Source organism: Trichomycterus rosablanca, chromosome 8 (assembly GCF_030014385.1).
Source record: "Trichomycterus rosablanca isolate fTriRos1 chromosome 8, fTriRos1.hap1, whole genome shotgun sequence".
Classification (NCBI taxonomy): domain Eukaryota; kingdom Metazoa; phylum Chordata; class Actinopteri; order Siluriformes; family Trichomycteridae; genus Trichomycterus; species Trichomycterus rosablanca.
The window spans coordinates 23,978,759-23,999,272 of NC_085995.1; the positions used below are offsets into that span (position 1 = coordinate 23,978,759).

Sequence of the window (20,514 nt, forward strand, 5' to 3'; positions counted from 1 at the left end):
CAGATCGAAGGAGACGTAAATGGTAATTTTGTTTATGAACATGAGGTTGAGGAGTCACATTCTTACTCATTAGATTGGTCGGATTATATCAGCGATCTCTAAAACAATGTGAAATTCCTAACGTGAGTGACAGGCGCAGGAATGCATAGCGTAAAACCAAAGCAAACACATGAGCTAGGAAGCAGATGAGGACTAAGTGTTTTCAGGGTTGGTCAACAAACACCCCCACGTCCTCTTACGGCAACACTGTCTGTGATTTGCATTTTCGAACCACACTGACGGTAAGTAACAGGTTCGCTCAAATTTTGACACAACCACACACATCTCTGGTGGTCGACTTCTCTTCGAGGTGTTAAGGTTCTCACCGGGGAAGGGCAAATGGACAGGGTCTAGGGACAGGGAGCAAATGAGGATGCTGTCTCACAGCACATGAAATAGTCACCTTAAAAGGTAAAACTTTCTTAAACTGTAGGGCTTACTTTAGCTAAAGAGAACTGACATCACAGCCATGATGTAGCCAGGTTTGTAGCCTGATATGCTGCCAAAACCGCTCCAATCCACTGAGACATGGGACTCCACAAGACATCTGGTAGCAGAAAAATACTAACAAGTCCTTAAGTTTTTGTAGTGCATCCTGGGACACTCTCTTCTAAGAGTAAATAATGCACATGGTCACATGATCTTGGCGAAAACAAGATTTGTTCTGATTCCTGTATGCCCACTGTAGATGCTATAGACAATATACAGCAGTTAGCAGGCACTCTGACTGGCCTGCGACTACAGAAGGGTATGATGCACTGTGTGTTCTGACACACCCACCTCATCACCAAAATTAAAATTAAATGCAAGTTGACCCACAGTAGCTTTTCCGTTGGCCCACATCAGACATCATAGCCTTTATGTAGTTTAAGATGAATGGCTTGGACTATTTTAAGGGGGTTTTAACCACAGCTGTCAAGCACCCCTTGCTGTTTCGGAGACACTTCAATCCAGTTGATACCTGTAATAATTTGGCCCTTATTGAAGTCACACAGGTCATTATGTTGCTGCATTCAACTCCCATCGGCTCAACATATAACATTCCTGACCATGACATGCTACAAATAGGCATTACCATGCACATTTTTGGGTAGTTGGTTGTAACGCTTTGGCTGATCGTGTATGTCATTTTGTTTAAAACTGACTTTACATCACAACTGAGCTGTATGGAGAGTTAAACAGTTGTTTTAACAGTGATTTTTGCTCAAATGCTACAAGAAATTTGAGACTAGAAATGTAGTGCATGCTGTTTGAAAAAAGGGGGTAATCCAAAAGAAACTCATGCATTCAAACACATCTGTCATTAATATACTTTCATTGCAAATATGCACCTCAAAATTACACACTTCTTATAATTGCATGATTAGGACAGTGGTAGCCTAGTGGGCTATCAATTAAAAGGCTGAGAGTTTGAATCCCAGCTCTGCCACACAGTCACTGTTGGGTCCTTGAGCAAGACTCTTAACCCTGTCTGCTCCAGGGGTGCCATACAATGGCTGATCCTGCGCTCTGACCCCCAGCTTAAAAAAAAGCTGGGATATACGAAGAAACAATTTCATTGTACTGTACATGTGTATATGTATTTATGACAAATGAAGGCATTCTATTCTATTCTAATTTGTACTTAAATATGACCAAAAATGTATATATGTAAACTTTACTTACTTCTAAGTGATGTTTTTAATATTTTTAGTTTATAGAGTAATAATGTTCATACAGAAATCTCAGATTAATGAAAAGGGAGGTAGGTAATATAGCAAACATCACTCAGTGTTAATGTATGAATTGCAGAATGAACAGAAGGCAGCAGGAACAACAGTTAAACAGGGCGTCCTGAAAAGAATCAAATGTTGACAAATATCTGAATATTCCAAGCTTTTGACCAGTACTTACAGTCTCTCCAGCTGTTTAAGGTCTTGGAAAGCTCCTCTTTCAATCACACTGATCTGATTGTACTCCAAATGCCTGTAAAGAAAAGAAAAACAGCTCCATTATTCAGTCAGACAGACTCTGCTATACCATGCAGACACCCATTTGTTTTAAACAGTGACTGAAACACATCCTCCCTCTCACAGCCTGTCACAACAGTAAATGATAAGCTAATCTCTCTTTTGAAAACCTGAGGCAACGTACCTCGCTGATTGAGCCTGTGTCGGACATGCTCGCGAGGGCCTGGCGGCTACGTTCGGCTCGCCCCTTCACTCCGAAATCCATGTCATGTTACAGGGCCCCTAAAGTTTTCCAGATGCATTACAAAGAAACGCGGCTCTACAGTCGATCCTTGTTTGGATTTACATCTCTCTCAATTAGAGCCAACGTGCACTGACATGCATGGGAAGCCCCGCCGTTTTGTCGCTGACTGACACTCTAGCGCTAGATAGGAAAGCTGGCAGTGCTGGACTGAAATATCCAGCCTCTAATTTGAAACTTTGCTTTGGCAGCTCTGACATAAATGCCATTTTAAAGCAAATGTTTGTACATGGGATGTTTTATAACCAGATGACAGAGTAAAAAGGGACAGAATGGGAATATTGCAGCTTTTTAGCTTTGTTCCCTTAAGGCAGTTGTATTTATCTCAAATTAATAGTTAGCCCTCATACATTTAGTGCATTTCCATATGCCCTCCAACATCTATACAAATAATTTATACACAAAGCACAATGCATGGTTGATACATTTGGATCAACCAGTAAGGTCAATACTAATGTTGGATGAGCCCAGCTAGCAGCTGGCGTTTCAATTCATACTAGAAGTGTTGGGATGCTAATTCATTATTATCATTATCATTACTATTATATTTGCCCTGATCATATAAATCACTTTTTAACAAGCAATCAAGCTTGGCAATTCCACTGGCAATGTTGTGCAGGCCAGTCAAGATGAAGACAAACAACCAAGACCATTCTTCAAAGATGGCACTATGGGTCTGTCTGAAAACCTACTGAGCTCTCTACATAAATAGCATTTTACATCATTCTACACACACTCCTGAGAAGAAGGCTGTCTAAATTCTTAGATACCATACCTTAAAATGCTGCCTACTGTGACACCTTAATTCTGGGCGATATTCTGACTGAATAACGAGAAAGCATTTGATGCTTCCTCAGTGGTGAAGGCAATCCCAGCATTCAGTGCGGCACAACTTTTCTTACAAAAAAATTACGGATATGGCAGACGAATGGAGTTCTTTTCAAATGTAAATAAATTCTGATTGATTTTTAATCTTAATTTGTATAAAGGTGTACAAGTGAAATTTATTTGCAAATTCGGGCTTGTCGGTACACGGAGGGAGATGTTAGCTGGCATGCTAGCGGGCTGTACTGTCTCAGCCCATTGATTTGAATGGCCTGAGGCTAACTGTGTTAGCTTAGTAAGCGAAAAAGTAGTGCGTCTAAATAATCTGCCTTATAAATTCGCTGTGCTATTAGAATTCTCTCTACTTAGGCAGCTGCCCAGGTAGGCAGTAGGCAGCAACTAGGTTGTCTTCAGGTAGGTAAACTCACCCATCCCATATTACAAACCCAAACCAGACTGCTGGATCATGAAGCTCTAAAGGATGTGTTTCAACTGGTTCATTCCACATCACAGTTTACTCCAAATTCCTTCAGTAACTCACACTGGTCTCAGTCTTGGTTTTTGTGTTTCCCACCTGTTTTTCTTAATACACCCATTTTCTGGTCCTCTTAATTGTGTTAACGTGCTGCACCTGTGTCTTGTTTCCACCTATGTGTTTTTGAGCCTGTTCATCTTCACAAACCAATGCACCAACTGTAGCCTATACTGAGCTGTACTTGATTTCGACCCAGGCTTTGTACCCTTGACCATTCTCGTGAGCTTTGTCTTTTGGAAAGTTTTTGCAGATCGATTGACCTTTGCCTGATTTCTTCACCACTGTTATATGGATTGTGTTTATGGATTGTCTTTAATAAACCTGCACATGAGGGATCTCCAAAAAGTTTCCGCACTTTTATATTTTTGTTTGAAACGATGAGGACAGGAGGAGTAGTAATTGATCATGTCTGAGAGACTGAGAGAGAGCTTATAGTCTGGATTTAGTGCCATCTGATTTCCATCTTTTTGGATGCTCAAAGAAGCTTTAAGGGGAAGAAGATTTTTATGTGATGATGATGTGAAAGCAGCGGTGCATCAGTGGCTACACGTTTAACCAAAACATTTTTTGCTGATGGCATTAAAAAGTTGGTGTGGCGCTGATAAAAATGCATTGGAAGGTGAGCATGTAGAAAAATGATGTCATTTGTTTTTAAAAATTTGAGTCTCAAAAATTGCAGAAACTTTTTGAAGAACCCTCGTGCATCCAAAAAAAGCTTACCTGCGGTTCCTTGTTACAAACTCTGCATGGCATTAAACACCTTGATCTTTTGAATTTTAAATTTTTCCCACTTTTTCCTCCAATTTTCTCCCCTAATCTAGTCATGTCCAATTACCCTGATGGCGTCCTCCATACTGATTCGACCCTTTACCGCTGACTAAGGACGCCTCTCAACTGACATACTTACATACTCCGGCATGTACAGTCAGTACAGACTGCATTTTTCACCTGCACGAGTCAAGTTCATACACCGATGGGCACTGTGTACGGAGGGCCACACCCCCATCAGCATTATTCCTCAGCCCTGTGCAGGCGCCATCAGTCAGCCAGCAGGGGCCGCAGTTGCACCAGTTATGAGGACCTATGATCTGACTTTTTACCCCTATGAACAACAGCCAATCGTTGTTCATGCAGCCGCCCAGCCCAGTCGGAAGGCAGAGCTGAGATTCGATACGATGTATTCGAAACCCCAACTTTGGTGTGCTAGCGTACTTTTTACCGCTGCGCCACCTGAGCGGCAACACCTTGATCTTAGATTTGTGCTCAGTGCTCACCCATGAAAAGCCGTTTATAACGTTTTTACAGGTTACACAGCTTAACACAAAGCAGCCCTGTTCTGTGACCCTGTGTGGCTTTAGCAGGGCGTGTAGATTCTCTGTCAGAGAGCTGGCTATCATTAACAGTGCCACACTGAAGTTGATAGTCTTTTTAGTATGGCCCAATCTACTGCCAGTGGTTGTCTAATAGGATTACATAGCTGTAAGCGTGATGTAGATGTTTGTACTTTTGGCCATTTCATATTTACAAAATCATTGCAGTTTCCCAGCCTCCACCCCACAGCTCGAATATCACTGATCTGATGTATGATGGCAAGAGCACAAATTCACTGGCGTATGCTCCAGATTGGCATAGTCTAAATCCAATTACCATAACAATGGCATTCTTCGCTGATAACAAACATATTCCATAGCTTCTGCCTTATATCTAAAAGCTGCATAACAATCTGGCTTATTCATACAAATAGGGGGATCGGTCCCGGCTTTATGTATTGGCATCAAAAGTAATCTGATTCAATGCCCTCCAGATGGGCTTTGGTGAGGAGGGAGGAGTGAAAGCTGCTGCTTTTGCTTTACTTCTCCGCCACTCTACCTTGATGGGTTTGAAGTGTTCTTAAGAAACATATGGGAGACAGGCGAACACCTATTCTTCATAAGACTTGAAAAAGTCGGGGAATGCCCTCTGCACTGGCGCCTGAACTAACACACATGGTGTTTTAGCAACACGCTCTGTTGTTCTTGCCCTAAGCGATAACTAGGCGCTAGTCGTATGGGACGCTTCGGGTCTGCAGACCAGGCTTTTCCACTTTTAGGCCTTTGAGCGTGTCTATTGGAGTAATGCCTTGCATTACCAGATGGATGAAATCCCAATACCAGCATTCTGGAAATAATACAGGGTCCCGTGTGGCTTTGCAGAGGCCAGTTCAGGTTTGTTTGTCGCAAAGCGCACACCCTTTAAGACCTATCATCCATCTTTTTTTGTGTGTGCATTTTTTAATTTTCGGTTGTTTATTTGGATCGGCGTGCCACTCCCTCTTTACAGGGAGTTTACAGGGACTTCCTCAGGACCTAAAGGGTGCTAAAAACTTCATGATTGCAGTCATTAAGCTCCAAACACGCTCGTCCTGGCAGCACACCGCTTTTTAGACGAACTCAAGCGCACCGCGTGGCACGGCGAGACCGACCGTCGGGTGTTTATTTTGGTTTGGCGCAGCGTTCTGCAAGTGGCTACGCATTTGTCGCGACTTTAGAACAAGTTCAAAGCCGAACAGAACATGATCCACTGACTTCACGCTCAGTGAGGGAGGTCGCGTCAAATACGCTGGATTTACTCAGATTAAACGTGTGCATGTTTTATCATGACTTGTGGTCTATAGTAATCCTCTGCTGCTCCAGCTGGATAGTTTTGACTATGAAAGGGGGTCTTTGGAATGAAAAAAGAGACTTTCAAGAGTAAAAGATACCAAGAGGATTGAGAACTTACAGAACACGGAGGTTTTTAAGTCCAGAGAAGTCCACCTTGGTGATCCGGGTGATGTTATTCCTGTCCAGGTCCCTTTTAAAAACGAAAGAAAGAGAGTTAGACATTATTCAACCCTTTAATCACAATTATACTTTTATTCTATCCTAGCAAATGTGATTGACTATAGCTGTTGAGTTCTTTGTGCTCAATATAAATAGGGCTAGTTTGCCTGCACTTATTACACAGTACATGAAACAGTAGAGAGCATTCGGGTGGTGCAGTGGTAAATTATGCTAGCCCTTTACAACTGGGATCCAGGGTTTGAATCCCCATTGGTGCTATCGGCCAGTCTACATACAGACATTACTGGCTGTCTGAAGGAGGATGGCTAAGGCCCTGCAATGGAAGGGCATCCTGACTGGGGTGTGCTGCTGCATTGTGATCAGTAATTCCAGGAACACCGGACCCACCGTGATCCTGACCAGGATAAGGAGGACCACCCACCTACTAGCATGTGTTTGGAGATGGGAAGACATGAGAAGAACATTTCAAGCTCCTCACAAATGATGACCAGGAGCAAGATTCAAACCCAGGTTCTCAGGACCCTAAAGCTGTGAGGCACCCACAACTAATGCTGCACTAATGAGACACTTAAATCACAATTAAGTGATCATGGCATGCATTTTTCAAACTAGGCGCCTCTATTCTTTGCCTCTCAGATCCACTATATCACCAAAAGTATGTGGACACCTGACCATAAGATCATTGGACATCCTATTTAAAATCTATGGGCATTAATAAGAAGTCACCTCTCTTTGACAGCATCCACTCTTTTAAAAGATTCTGGAGTGTGTCTGTAGGGTTAAGGTCAGGGCTCTGTGCAGGCCACTGGAGTTCCTCTACACCAAATTTCTCAACACAAGGGCAGAGTCAAGCATTAGAAGCATGTCATTTAATTTATCTTTAATGTATTACATCTGTTAGCAATTGGTATGGTTAAAATACCTGATATTAGTACCTGTTGATACTAATATAAACCATTAGGATGGGTTTCCACTATTTTTGGCTGTATCCACTATATTTGGCCATACAATGTATCTATTGGGCTTTCATGCTAGGCAGTCTAGTAGTCTAGTAATTAAGGTACTGGGCTAGTAAGCAGAAGGTTGCTGGTTTAAGCCCTACAACTGCCAGGTTGCCACTGTTGGGCTCTTGAGGAGAGCCCTTAACCTTCGAATGCTTGGACTGTAGCATTTGACTCAAGTCGCTTGAGATAAAAGTGTCTGCTAAATGCCACAATTGGTTGATTTCACTCATTAAAGAACATATATCTGCAGCTTTACAGACTTACAGGTCCCCAAATTGTTCTTTTCTATTCAGGGTCCATCTTGAATGGCATAAAATGACTCAATTTCTCACTCTTTGCCTTTATTTAGACATCACTGAGGATTGAAGATGCTGTGGTAGGCAGAGCTTAAGGCTTTCTAAAAGATTCTGGAGCGTGTCTGTAGGGTTAAGTTCAGGGATCTGTGCAGGCCACTGGAGTTCCTCAACACAAGGGCAGAGTCAGGCATTAGAAGCATGCCATTTAATTTATCTTTGATTTATTACATCTGTTAGCAACTGGTATGGCTGAAATACCTAATATTTGTACCTGTTGATACTAATGTCAACAATTAGGATGGGAGTGTACTACTTTTGTCCATATCCTTTTGGATGGGTGTCCACTATTTATGGCCATAAAGTGTTTCTATTGAGCTGCATATTAGAGAACATAAATCTGCAACGTGACAGACCTACAAGACCACAAATTGTTGTTTTCTTAATCATTGTCCATCTTGAATGCCAGAAACTGACTCCATTTCTCACAGCTTTGCCTTTATTTAGACATCACTGAGGATTGAAGATGCTGTGGTAGACATTGCTCAAGGCTATCTAAAAGATTCTGGATCACGTCTGTAGGGTTAAAGTCAGGGCTCTGTTCAGGCCACTGGAGATCCTCAACACAAGGGCAGAGTCAAGCATTAGAAGCATGTCATTTAATTTATCTTTAATTTATCACATCTGTAAGCAATGGGTATGGCTGAAATACCTAATATTTGCACCTGTTGATACTAATATCAACAATTAGGATGGGAGTGTACTACTTTTGTCCATATCCTTTTGGATGGGTGTCCACTATTTATGGCCATAAAGTGTTTCTATTGAGAGATTGTAGATAAAGAATTGTTGATTTTACTCATTCGAGAACATAAATCTGCAGTGTTACAGACCTACAAGACCACAAATTGATGTTTTTTAATCACTGTCCAGCTTAAATGCCAGATACTGACTCAATTTCTCACAGTTAATCCTTTATTTAGACATGACTGAAGACACAGTGGTAGACAGAACTGTATACAAAGCTCGCATAATGGAAACTGATTACACAGATACAGTTTTCATGACGTATCTGAGGAATCAGGCTTTAGATTAACACCGTCTATCTTGTTCCCCGTCCATTATCTGATCTGTATGTACTTATTCCGTGTATGGATACAATCTAGATAATGTCAAACATGCTTCTCTACAAATACTGTACACTGCCGTTCACAAACACACACACACACACATCTCTAGTCGACCAAGTGTGGTTCAAATAATACACAGAAACATTTTTAAATCTGATTTGAAGGCATATTGGATTTCAAAAGACTTCCCCCATGCCACAGAACGCATCGGGGTACTAATACGAGCCATATTGTAGGCAGGAGATATTGTACAGTCATGTGTGGAGACACTAACTAACCAAATTTCAGTCGTCGTCCCCTGTATATCTAAATCTCTCTCTCTCTCTTTTTCTCTTTTAGTCCCACTGTGTCTCTTCATTATCTTTGTGTTGTTTTTCTTTCTGCCTCTCTTAATACATCTTCATTCCAACCCAGTGAAGCTGAATTGCAATACACAACTACAAGAGCAATGTTGAGCAATGTAGGATTGAACCTAACACGTGAGCTGCTCAGGAAAAGCCTTGTAAATGGAAACTTGGATGCAGGCCTATCCATCATTTTTGCACAATCCAGTAAAGGAAACAATAAAGAGTCACGGTGCATTGTGGGTAATCAGTACTCCTGATCTCTGCAGCTTTGAGGTGTTACAGTGAAGGTTTACATTAGCAGGAGCATGTCGGTGAGGCCCCATTAAACAAACGAGGACCCATTGAGAAATATTTTTCCACTTTTTTTTTTACATAAGTCTGCTTTTTTTGTACCTGTTCCAGTTAATAAAGCTGCATGGGTTAGTGGTATGTAAAAATATTTAGTGGTAAAAATTGCTGAATACGATTCTATAATAAAATCTACAGTTTTTCCACTGTATGTTTAAAAACATTCTAGTTATTTTTTCTGCCAAGTACCAGGGTGCAACAGCAGCATTGTTGCAGCAGCTATGGATAAGCAATTTAGACCATTATATGTATTTATTAGGGCTGTCGAAGTTAACGCGATAATAACGCATTAACGCAATCTCAATTTAACGCGATTAAAAAAATTAGTGCCATTAACGCAAATTCTAGTTCATGTTGACACTTGACTGGTAGAACAAACGTTTTAATGTCGGACTTGCCACCGTTTTTCATTTGCGGTTTGTTAACATAATGTAACCGATCGTGGTAGTGATGCACTTGCATAATAAAGAAATAAATACACGCTATATTCACAAGTTGTCGGGAGCAGAACACTTTATTACACTTAATTAACTTCTTCTTCTGTACCGAATACCGGAAAGCTGAGTCGAGCACGTTAGTTCATGAACTATGGAAGCCCCAAAGGGTCAAAACACACTCACTTCGTGTAGAAACGTCCATCAAACCATTGTCACAATACAACCACAGACAAGTCTGATACAATGACTACGCCTTATCCCACCTAAAGCACCGCTGATCTACAATGTTTGCTGATGGAGAAATTCTAACCTACAATCTGACATTTACTGCCTAGTATGTGAGTGAATAAAACTCCCTTACAGTTTTCTCTTGTCCCAGCAGTTTTTAACATCAGTACATTTAGCATAAAATGTGTTCACCATTTTAATTGTAACATTTCACTTAAAAATCCTTGTTTTCTATAACATTTACACAGATTTTTTTTAATGCGATTAATCGCGATTAACTATATGAAATTCTGAGATTAATCGCGATTAAAAATTTTAATCGTTTGACAGCCCTAGTATTTATATATCATTATATTATTAACTATATACACTCACTTACTTTCTTAACTGCTTATCTGCTGGAGCCTATCCCAGCTTTTCAATGGGCGCAAGGCACACAGTAACACCCTGGACGGGGTGCCAGTCACACTCATACACACACCCATTCACCTACAGGGCAATTCAGTGTCTCCAATTAACCTGACTGCATGTTTTTGGACTGTGGAAGGAAACCCACACAGACACATGGAGAACATGCAAACTCCACACAGAAAGGACCCGGACCGCCCCACCTGGGGATCGAACCCAGGACCTTCTTGCTATGAGGCAACAGTGCTACCCACTTAGCCACCGTGCCGCCCACTATATACACTACATATCCAAAAGTATTTAGACACCTGACCACGAGCTTGTTGAACATACCATTATCAAACCCTCTTATGTCTATAACAGCCTGTACTCTTTCCACAGTTTGTCGAAGGGCAGTTACGCCACCTATGATTCCAATTCATCCCAAAAGTCTTTATTGACCTTGCTTATTGCACAGGGACCCAGTCATTCTGGAACAGAACCCTGCGTTTCCCAAACAGCTGGCACAAAGTATTATAATTATTTGATTCAACACAACTGTTAGTGTATGAAGGGAGGGCACACACTGTACTTTTTTCCCAAGTCTCCCAAGTTCCAACAAGCCTATCAGGTGTCCATATTGTATATTGAACGGAAGCCCATATAGTGATGCTAACAATAAAATGGTAGTTAAGCAATTAAGGTACTTGACTGGTGGTTGTAGCCTAGTGGATAAGGTACTGGGTAATCAGAAGGTTACTGGTTCAAACCCCACCACTGCCAGATTGCCACTGTTGGGCCCTTGAGCAAGGCCGTTAATACCCACTTGCTTAGATTGTACACTGTCACAGTTCTGTAAGTCGCTGTGGATAAAAAGCGTCTGCTGGAAGGTTACTGGTTCAAACCAATCACTGCCAAGTCGCCACCGTTGGACCCCTAAACAAGGCTCTTAACCCTCAATTGTTCAAACTGTATTCAGTAATAATTGAATTGATAATCTTTAAATAAATGTGTCTGCTAAATGCCGAAAATGTAAATGTAAGGAAACAGAAATACAGACACATCTGCACCTGTAACAACATTAGCATGTGGATTCACAGCACATAGTGGTGCTATAAACAACTTAAACAAGGAATAGGGGCTTCTTTGTAGAGAGCCTTCTTGGCACATGTCAATCAAATGTAGGGTTGGGGCTCAACACAAACATGACCTCTAAACAAAAAAAGACATTCAATCAAACATGTATATACACCAATCTGGCAAAACATTATGACCACCTTTCTCATATCGTGTTGGTCCCCCTTTTGCTGCCAAAACAGCCCTGCAACTGTGATGCACTGTGTATTCTGACACCTATCAGAACCAGCATTAATTTCTTCAGCAATTTGAGCTACAGTAGCTCGTCTGTTGGCCTTTCCCCACGTGCATGAATGAGCCTTGGCCGCCCATGACCCTGTTGCCGGTTTACCACTGTTCCTTCCTTAGACCACTCTTGATAGATACTGACCACTGCAGACTGAGAACACCCCACAAGAGCTGCAGTTTGGTAGATGCTCTGACCCAGTCGTCTAGCCATCACAATTTGGCCCTTGTCAAACTCGCTCAAATCCTTACGCTTGCCCATTTTTCCTGCTTCTAACACATTAACACTGAGGATAAAATGTTCACCTGCTGCCTAATATATCCCACCCACTAACAGGTGCCGCGATGAATAGATAATCAGTGTTATTCACTTCACCTGTCAGTGGTCATAATGTTATGCCTCGCTGGTGTATGTAAACAATATGAATTTAGAAGACAATGATAAGATTTGTAAAACATAAAAAAAGTGTTTAATTAAACTACACTGGTTCTCTTAAATGTCTTAACAACTGTCATCCATCACTGTTAGTTCACTTACCAGCTTGAAGTGATCAATCTAAGGTAAAGACTTGCTAAACTGCCCTCTCCGCCCTTTCCTTAATCCAGCCATCCTTTTCTCTGTCACTATGCTACTGTATGTGCTTAATGGTTCAGGGAGTCAAGCAAAAACCCCTGTTACCAAATCTTAAAGCCTCAATTCCTTCACACTGACAAGACGGAGGTCGGAGATAAAGCGCCCCACTGCCGGCTATTGTTTGTGCTGAAATCTTTAATAGATTAATGGAGTGACAATCCGAGCGGCAGGTGCTATGCGCTAACTGCGTGTTCCCCCTGAGACTCGACACCTACACAAGCCCGTTAAAGCAGCGGGCCGACCGTAAGCCCTCACGCGCCTGCATACTGCAGTTAAAATCTGCTTTAAATCCTACAGAAGCACTTCAGAGCGGAGTTATGTGCACAAAAGCACTGCAAATACTCCCAGGGATATTTTGACTGAGTGAACCGAGGCAATACAGGAGTGGCAGGTGATTCCTTCATAAGGTTCCCTCGACCCTCAAGTCATGAAATAAGAATGGTTATAAAAACACGTAAACGGCCGCGACACAATGCGTTCCCCACCCCAATCTCCTCTTATTTCCCTTAAAGCCGGGACGTCTGGTCAGCTAAAAGCAGATAGACTCACTCCATTTCCTCTGCAAAGCTACAAGATGCCATTTCGTATCCTAATTGAGTTTCTCCTCTCAAGCTTGGACTGCTCTGACAAGTGGTTTTCATCTCTGGAATATTCCGAATCTGGCAAGGAGCAACCTAACCACACTGTTAACCACGTGCTGTTGAGTTTACTCAAATGATTTTAGGAATTTAATTAGCCTGAATCATTTCGGTTCCACTGGAAGACTGAAAGGTCAATAGTGCAGTCCATTCAGTTTATTTTATGTTTAAAGCTATTGAGTCAATTGAAAGCAATTGTCTTTACTAAAACAGCTGAGTAATCATAACGTTCAGTATAATAGCTGTATATTGGTTTTCTGAGCATTTGTGGTTGATGTGACTCAGCAGAATAGAAATAGACATGTTTTTAGTTTTGTTTTCATCAATTTCTCATTCATTTCTCATTTATTTGTGTATTTATTTTTACTAACCACTTTACCCCATCAGAGTTGGGGTAAATTCGAAGCCACAAACACCACCCACCTGGTGAGAATTCACTTTGTCATTTTTTGGACATTGGAAAGAACCCAAAGGAATTCAGGTGGACTTGAGAAGACATGGACATGCAGAACTTCTCAGAGTAAGCGACTGAAGTTAGATTAGATTAGATTAGATTTAACTTTATTGTCATTACACATGTACAAGTACAAGGCAACGAAATGCAGTTTAGCATCTAACCAGAAGTGCAATAAGCAGCAAGTGCAGGATAAACAGTATCTACGATATACAGTACATTATATACAGGATATGGGCAGTGGTATGAACAAGATATACAGGTGAATATATTATTGAATGTACAGTAAACAAGATATATAGCTAAAGACATAATGTTCAGATTAAGGTGCAGATTAAGATTAAGATTAAGGTGCTATGCAGATTAGGGATCAAACCCAGGATCGCTAAGGTAAAAGGAAGCTGGAGTACCTAAAGGAAACTCATGTGACAAGGACTGTAACCTGAGCTCAGGAACAAACCCAACTATTTGAAGCTGTGAGACATCAATTCCACCTTCTGCCTTTTATTGTTTAATTTAACTTCAACTCATCAAAGAAGCAGTGGATCTAGAGTCTAACTGAAAACGTAGAGCGAGCGCTGATACACCCTGGAAAGGAAAGAACCAGGGCATATACACTCACTCATTCACTCTCTCACACTTAGGGGTAATTAAGCATGGCCAATTCATGTTTTGCATGTTGTTAGAAGGTGGGAGAAACCCAATTTACCCAATTCATACCCAAACAAACAGTTGTAGCCTTGTGATTAAGGTAATGGACTAGTAATTAAAAGGTTGCTGGTTCAAGCCCCACAGCCAGGTTACCACTGTTGGGCCCTTGAGCACGGCCCATAACTCTCAATTGCTTAGATAATATACTGTCTCAGTACTGTAAATTGCTTTGGATAAAAGAGTCTGCTAAATGCCAAAAATTTAAATGTAAATATAGAACATACTAAATTCCCCACCAGACAGAGGTTTAAACCTAGGAACTGTGCTCCCACACTACCTGCTCTGTCAAAGTACCATAACACTATATAATACTCCAAGAGATATCTGCAGTTCTTTAACTAACAAGTAACAAATCACTTATTGACCAGACCAGTTTTATATATACAGTGTATCACAAAAGTGAGTACACCCCTCACATTTCTGCAGATATTTAAGTATATCTTTTCATGGGACAACACTGACAAAATGACACTTTGACACAATGAAAAGTAGTCTGTGTGCAGCTTATATAACAGTGTAAATTTATTCTTCCCTCAAAATAACTCAATATACAGCCATTAATGTCTAAACCACCGGCAACAAAAGTGAGTACACCCCTTATTGAAAGTTCCTGAAGTGTCAATATTTTGTGTGGCCATCATTATTTCCCAGAACTGCCTTAACTCTCCTGGGCATGGAGTTTACCAGAGCTTCACAGGTTGCCACTGGAATGCTTTTCCACTCCTCCATGACGACATCACGGAGCTGGCGGATATTCGAGACTTTGCGCTCCTCCACCTTCCGCTTGAGGATGCCCCAAAGATGTTCTATTGGGTTTAGGTCTGGAGACATGCTTGGCCAGTCCATCACCTTTACCCTCAGCCTCTTCAATAAAGCAGTGGTCGTCTTAGAGGTGTGTTTGGGGTCATTATCATGCTGGAACACTGCCCTGCGACCCAGTTTCCGGAGGGAGGGGATCATGCTCTGCTTCAGTATTTCACAGTACATATTGGAGTTCATGTGTCCCTCAATGAAATGTAACTCCCCAACACCTGCTGCACTCATGCAGCCCCAGACCATGGCATTCCCACCACCATGCTTGACTGTAGGCATGACACACTTATCTTTGTACTCCTCACCTGATTGCCGCCACACATGCTTGAGACCATCTGAACCAAACAAATTAATCTTGGTCTCATCAGACCATAGGACATGGTTCCAGTAATCCATGTCCTTTGTTGACATGTCTTCAGCAAACTGTTTGCAGGCTTTCTTGTGTAGAGACTTCAGAAGAGGCTTCCTTCTGAGGTGACAGCCATGCAGACCAATTTGATGTAGTGTGCGGCGTATGGTCTGAGCACTGACAGGCTGACCCCCCACCTTTTCAATCTCTGCAGCAATGCTGACAGCACTCCTGCGCCTATCTTTCAAAGACAGCAGTTGGATGTGACGCTGAGCACGTGCACTCAGCTTCTTTGGACGACCAACGTGAGGTCTGTTCTGAGTGGACCCTGCTCTTTTAAAACGCTGGATGATCTTGGCCACTGTGCTGCAGCCCAGTTTCAGGGTGTTGGCAATCTTCTTGTAGCCTTGGCCATCTTCATGTAGCGCAACAATTCGTCTTTTAGGATCCTCAGAGAGTTCTTTGCCATGAGGTGCCATGTTGGAACTTTCAGTGACCAGTATGAGAGAGTGTGAGAGCTGTACTACTAAATTGAACACACCTGCTCCCTATGCACACCTGAGACCTAGTAACACTAACAAATCACATGACATTTTGGAGGGAAAATGACAAGCAGTGCTCAATTTGGACATTTAGGGGTGTAGTCTCTTCGGGGTGTACTCACTTTTGTTGCCGGTGGTTTAGACATTAATGGCTGTATATTGAGTTATTTTGAGGGAAGAATAAATTTACACTGTTATATAAGCTGCACACAGACTACTTTTCATTGTGTCAAAGTGTCATTTTGTCAGTGTTGTCCCATGAAAAGATATACTTAAATATCTGCAGAAATGTGAGGGGTGTACTCACTTTTGTGATACACTGTATATATATATTTACAATAGACTTGCTGATTGGGCAGCCTTGTGGCTCAGCAGGTAGTGTTGGTGCCTCACAACATCTGGATCCTGGCTTTGAGTGCAATTGGACATGTACATCACATTGGATTCCTTCCACATCCCCAAAACATTGCGTAAGTGAGTATGAACAAGTGAGACTACGTTCCTTCAGAACCCCTGTGTTACATTTATTCAACTTTGCCCAGCTTATAGACCAATAGCAAACACAAGGCATTAAGTGAAATTGAGTTAGAAATACTAACATTTCTTTACCAGCTTTGTTTTTGTGTTTTCTCTCTACAAAACAGCACATTACCGAAAGTATTCACTGCTGATTCATTCATAATTGATTCCACATTCTGACTCTTAACTTGCTGACAGCACTTAATTTTCTCGATGATTCAAACTAAAAGTTGTTTTTCCTGTTGGAGTAATTTATCAAGACAAGGTGGGTAATTAGATATTTCCTGATGAGTTCTTTCATTTATTTATTAGGATTTTTAGTCATACCCTACACACACTGGCCACATTCACGACAGAAACGGTAGTCACTCACCACACAAGATTCATTACTTCACTAGTTTAATGTCATACACAATCATGGCCAATTTATCTCCAATTCACCTCACTTGCATGTCTTTGGACTGTGGGAGGAAACCCGGAGCTTCGGGAGGAAATCCACACAGACACGAGGAGAACATGCAAACTCCACACATAAGGACCTGGACCGCCCCACCTTCTTGCTGTGAGGTGACAGTGCTACCCACACGTCGCCAGTCCATTACAGGGCATATACTGTAGATTTGTAATGACAAATACATTTTGTGGTTTTTCAAAGTACAGAACAACTTCAGGATTTGTGGGATCTGTCTGAAAACACATTGAGCTCTATATATAGACAGCATTTTACATCATTGTACGTGTGCTCCCAAAAGGAAGTTCTTAGATACCTTAAAATACTACCTAATGAGGTGCCTTATTTCTTTTTTTATATACAGTATATATATTTTGTTTATGCATTTTTTCCCTTTTTTCTCCCAACTTTTTAGCGCGTCCAATTGCCCGATTGCGTCATGCTTCCTCTCCACTAATGCCGGCCCCGGCTCTGATTGAGGAGAACAAAGCTAATCCACGCCCCCTCCTACACGTGGTCAGCAGCCGTATGCATTTTGTCACCTACACTAGACGAGATCAGCTGTGGATCAGCTCTGTGTACGGACAGACACACCCTGATCAACGCACTCCTTCCCTGCCCCTGTGCAGGCGCCATCAACCAGCCAGCAGAGGTTGTAGTTGCATCAGTTATGAGAGTCCCTATCCGGCTTAATGCCCCACCCCTATATAACCAACAGGCCAATCGTTGTTCATGTGGCTGCTCAGCCCAGCCGGCAGGCAGAGCTGAGACTCAATACGATGTATTCGAGATCCCAGCTCTGGTGTGCCAGGGTGTGTTTTTACCGCTGCGCCACCTGAGCGGCCAGGTGCCTTTTTTCTGACTGATAATCTGACTAATCTAAGTAGTGCGTCTAAATAATCTGCCCAATAAGTTTGATGTCTTATTAGAATAATCTCTACATAGGCAACTGCCTAGGTAGGCAGTAGACAGCAAGGCAGCTCACTAGGTTTTCAGACAGACCCGTTGTTTTAACTGTCTATTCACAAAACAATACAGGTAATAAATTCTAGACACTGAAAAAGCCATATCAGAGGACTGGATATAGTTTTCTACACATAAGTCAGCCCCAGCCTACATATATTATCAAGGGAAACATTGCTATCGTCCTCCAGTAACACTAATGTACAGATTCAGAGACCACACATGGCCAAAAAAAACTTAAGCATCAACTTAAGCATCAGTGTTTGCCAAGCAATTGCACTGGGATTGATCCTGGTATATTGCAGTGTCAGTTTACTCTGCTTTTTAACTCTGGGGTGCTTTCAAACTTAGTGTCTACTAGATAATTTGCTAGGTAATGCCCAGGTAAACATGCCATTTAACCATGGCAAATTTTGTGTACAACTGAGCCAATGGGATTGTTAAGTGAAAGCAGCTGACCTTTGGCTCCTGGAAAACTGTTGCGTCATTGAGAATCTTGCTTTGTTAATAGAATCGGAACGAACATGAGTCAGGGTTTCTGGTCAGCACTGAACACCAACACTACACATGTGTCTGTGACACCAAATGATAACTGCTGTATATTGGAACATGCAGACATTGTGATCGGTCACATGATACTGTGGAAATAAGAACGGTCAGTGCATAGAGTGAGTGGACATGTTCTGTGTTGCTGGAAAAGTCTCAAGCTTCACTGTGACCGTATAGTGAAATAGTGGTCACAGAAAATGATCAGAGGAACAACTGCAACTAAATCACTTCTCCTTTAATTAGCATGTTTAAAATGACTGATTGACTGCCTATTGACTTCCATAACTTTTTCCTGATTGCATGTAAATCTGTCCTGTTTCTGTCTAATTTTAAGAAATTGTTCTATATTTGTTGTTCTCTCTCATAATTTAGCTAATTTTTAATGAACTGTCTTATGCTGCTCTCTTTGTTTTTATCTTAATTATTCTTGATGTTGATGTACTATTTTGATTTTGTACTATGATTTGTATGGTGTATGTACGTATTTGTTTTGATTATTTGTCTTATGTAAAGCGTCTTTGAGTATCTTGAAAAGCGCTATATAAATAAAATGTATTATTATTATTATTATTATTATAACTGTCAACAGTGCGATTGCCTAGTTTTCTTTATTATCTTTATGGTGTATCATTATCCATTAATTAAATCTCCTTGACTTTGTAATTTTACAAGACATAACAGTGCCAAAAAAGTATTAGCAAAGCAGGAGTCAGAATGTACAGTCTCTATTAAAGAACACTACTCGTCTTAGGCATCGTTCTGATAGATGGCATCTCTCTTGAAGGCTTGTTTGTTTGCACTTGTGTGAGATCAAAAAAAGTGGTTTACTACCCTACCGTACAGGGAATGAAAGACCCCCTCATTTATTTCTTTTAAGTCCTGGTAATGGGCGGCCATGTGGTTGCCACACGTTCTTTCCGAACATGTAGAGTTAATTTCTAGGGTTTACATGTACTGCATGTTTTCTCTAACTAAATAAATGGAACATACACAGATCAGCCATAACATTAAAACCACCTCCTTATTTCTACACTCACTGTCCATTTTATCAGCTCCACTTACCATATAGAAGCACTTTGTAGTTTCACAATTACTGACTGTAGTCCATATATTTCCCTGTATACCTTTTTAGCTTGCTTTCACTCTGTTCTTCAATGATCAGGACCCCCACAGGACCACCACAGAGCAGATATTATTTTGGTGGTGGATCATCCTCAGCACTGCAGTGACACTGACATGGTGGTGGTGTGTTAGTGTGTGTTGTGCTGGTATGAGTGAATCAGACACAGCAATGCTGATGGAGTTTTTAAACACCTTACTGTCACTGCTGGATTGAGAATAGTCCACCAACCAAAAATATATCCATCCATATATGGAGGTCTAGAAGATAACCAACTCAAACAGCAGCAACAGATGAGCGATCGTCTCTGATTTTACATCTACAAGGTGGACCAACTAGGTAGGAGTGTCTAATAGAGTGGACAGTGAGTGGTCACAGTATTTAATAACTCCAGCAGTGTCACTGCAGTGCTGAGAATGATCCAACACCTAAATAATACCTGCTCTGTGGGGGTCCTGGCCATTGAAGAACAGCATGAAAGGGGGCTAACAAAGCATGCAGAGAAACAGATAGATTACAGTCAGTAATTGTAGAACTACAAAGTGCTCCTATATGGTAAGTGGAGCTGATAAAATGGACAGTGAGTTATGGCTGATCAGTGTATACTTTATGCAAAAAATTAATACATTTAAGTTATCCAATTTGAAATATTGTTTATTGTGGTGGCTATTTCGCTGACTGTTGCCCATCACTTTGCGTGCTATTAAACACTGACAAGTTTAAGCAACATGACAGATTAAACACCTTCCAGAATTCTGACAAAT

General features: G+C 41.4%; 1 protein-coding gene across 1 annotated transcript in view; it reads right to left on the minus strand.

Annotated features, from left to right (window-relative positions):
- LOC134318706 (slit homolog 2 protein-like) overlaps nt 1–20,514 on the minus strand; it is a 187,300-nt gene that overhangs the window by 159,681 nt on the left and 7,105 nt on the right. The window contains exons 2-3 of the mRNA XM_062999640.1: nt 6,410–6,481; nt 1,933–2,004 (exon numbers count right to left, since the gene is read on the minus strand). Coding sequence (XP_062855710.1) covers nt 1,933–2,004; nt 6,410–6,481 — 144 coding nt within the window. The remainder of the gene's footprint in view (nt 1–1,932; nt 2,005–6,409; nt 6,482–20,514) is intronic.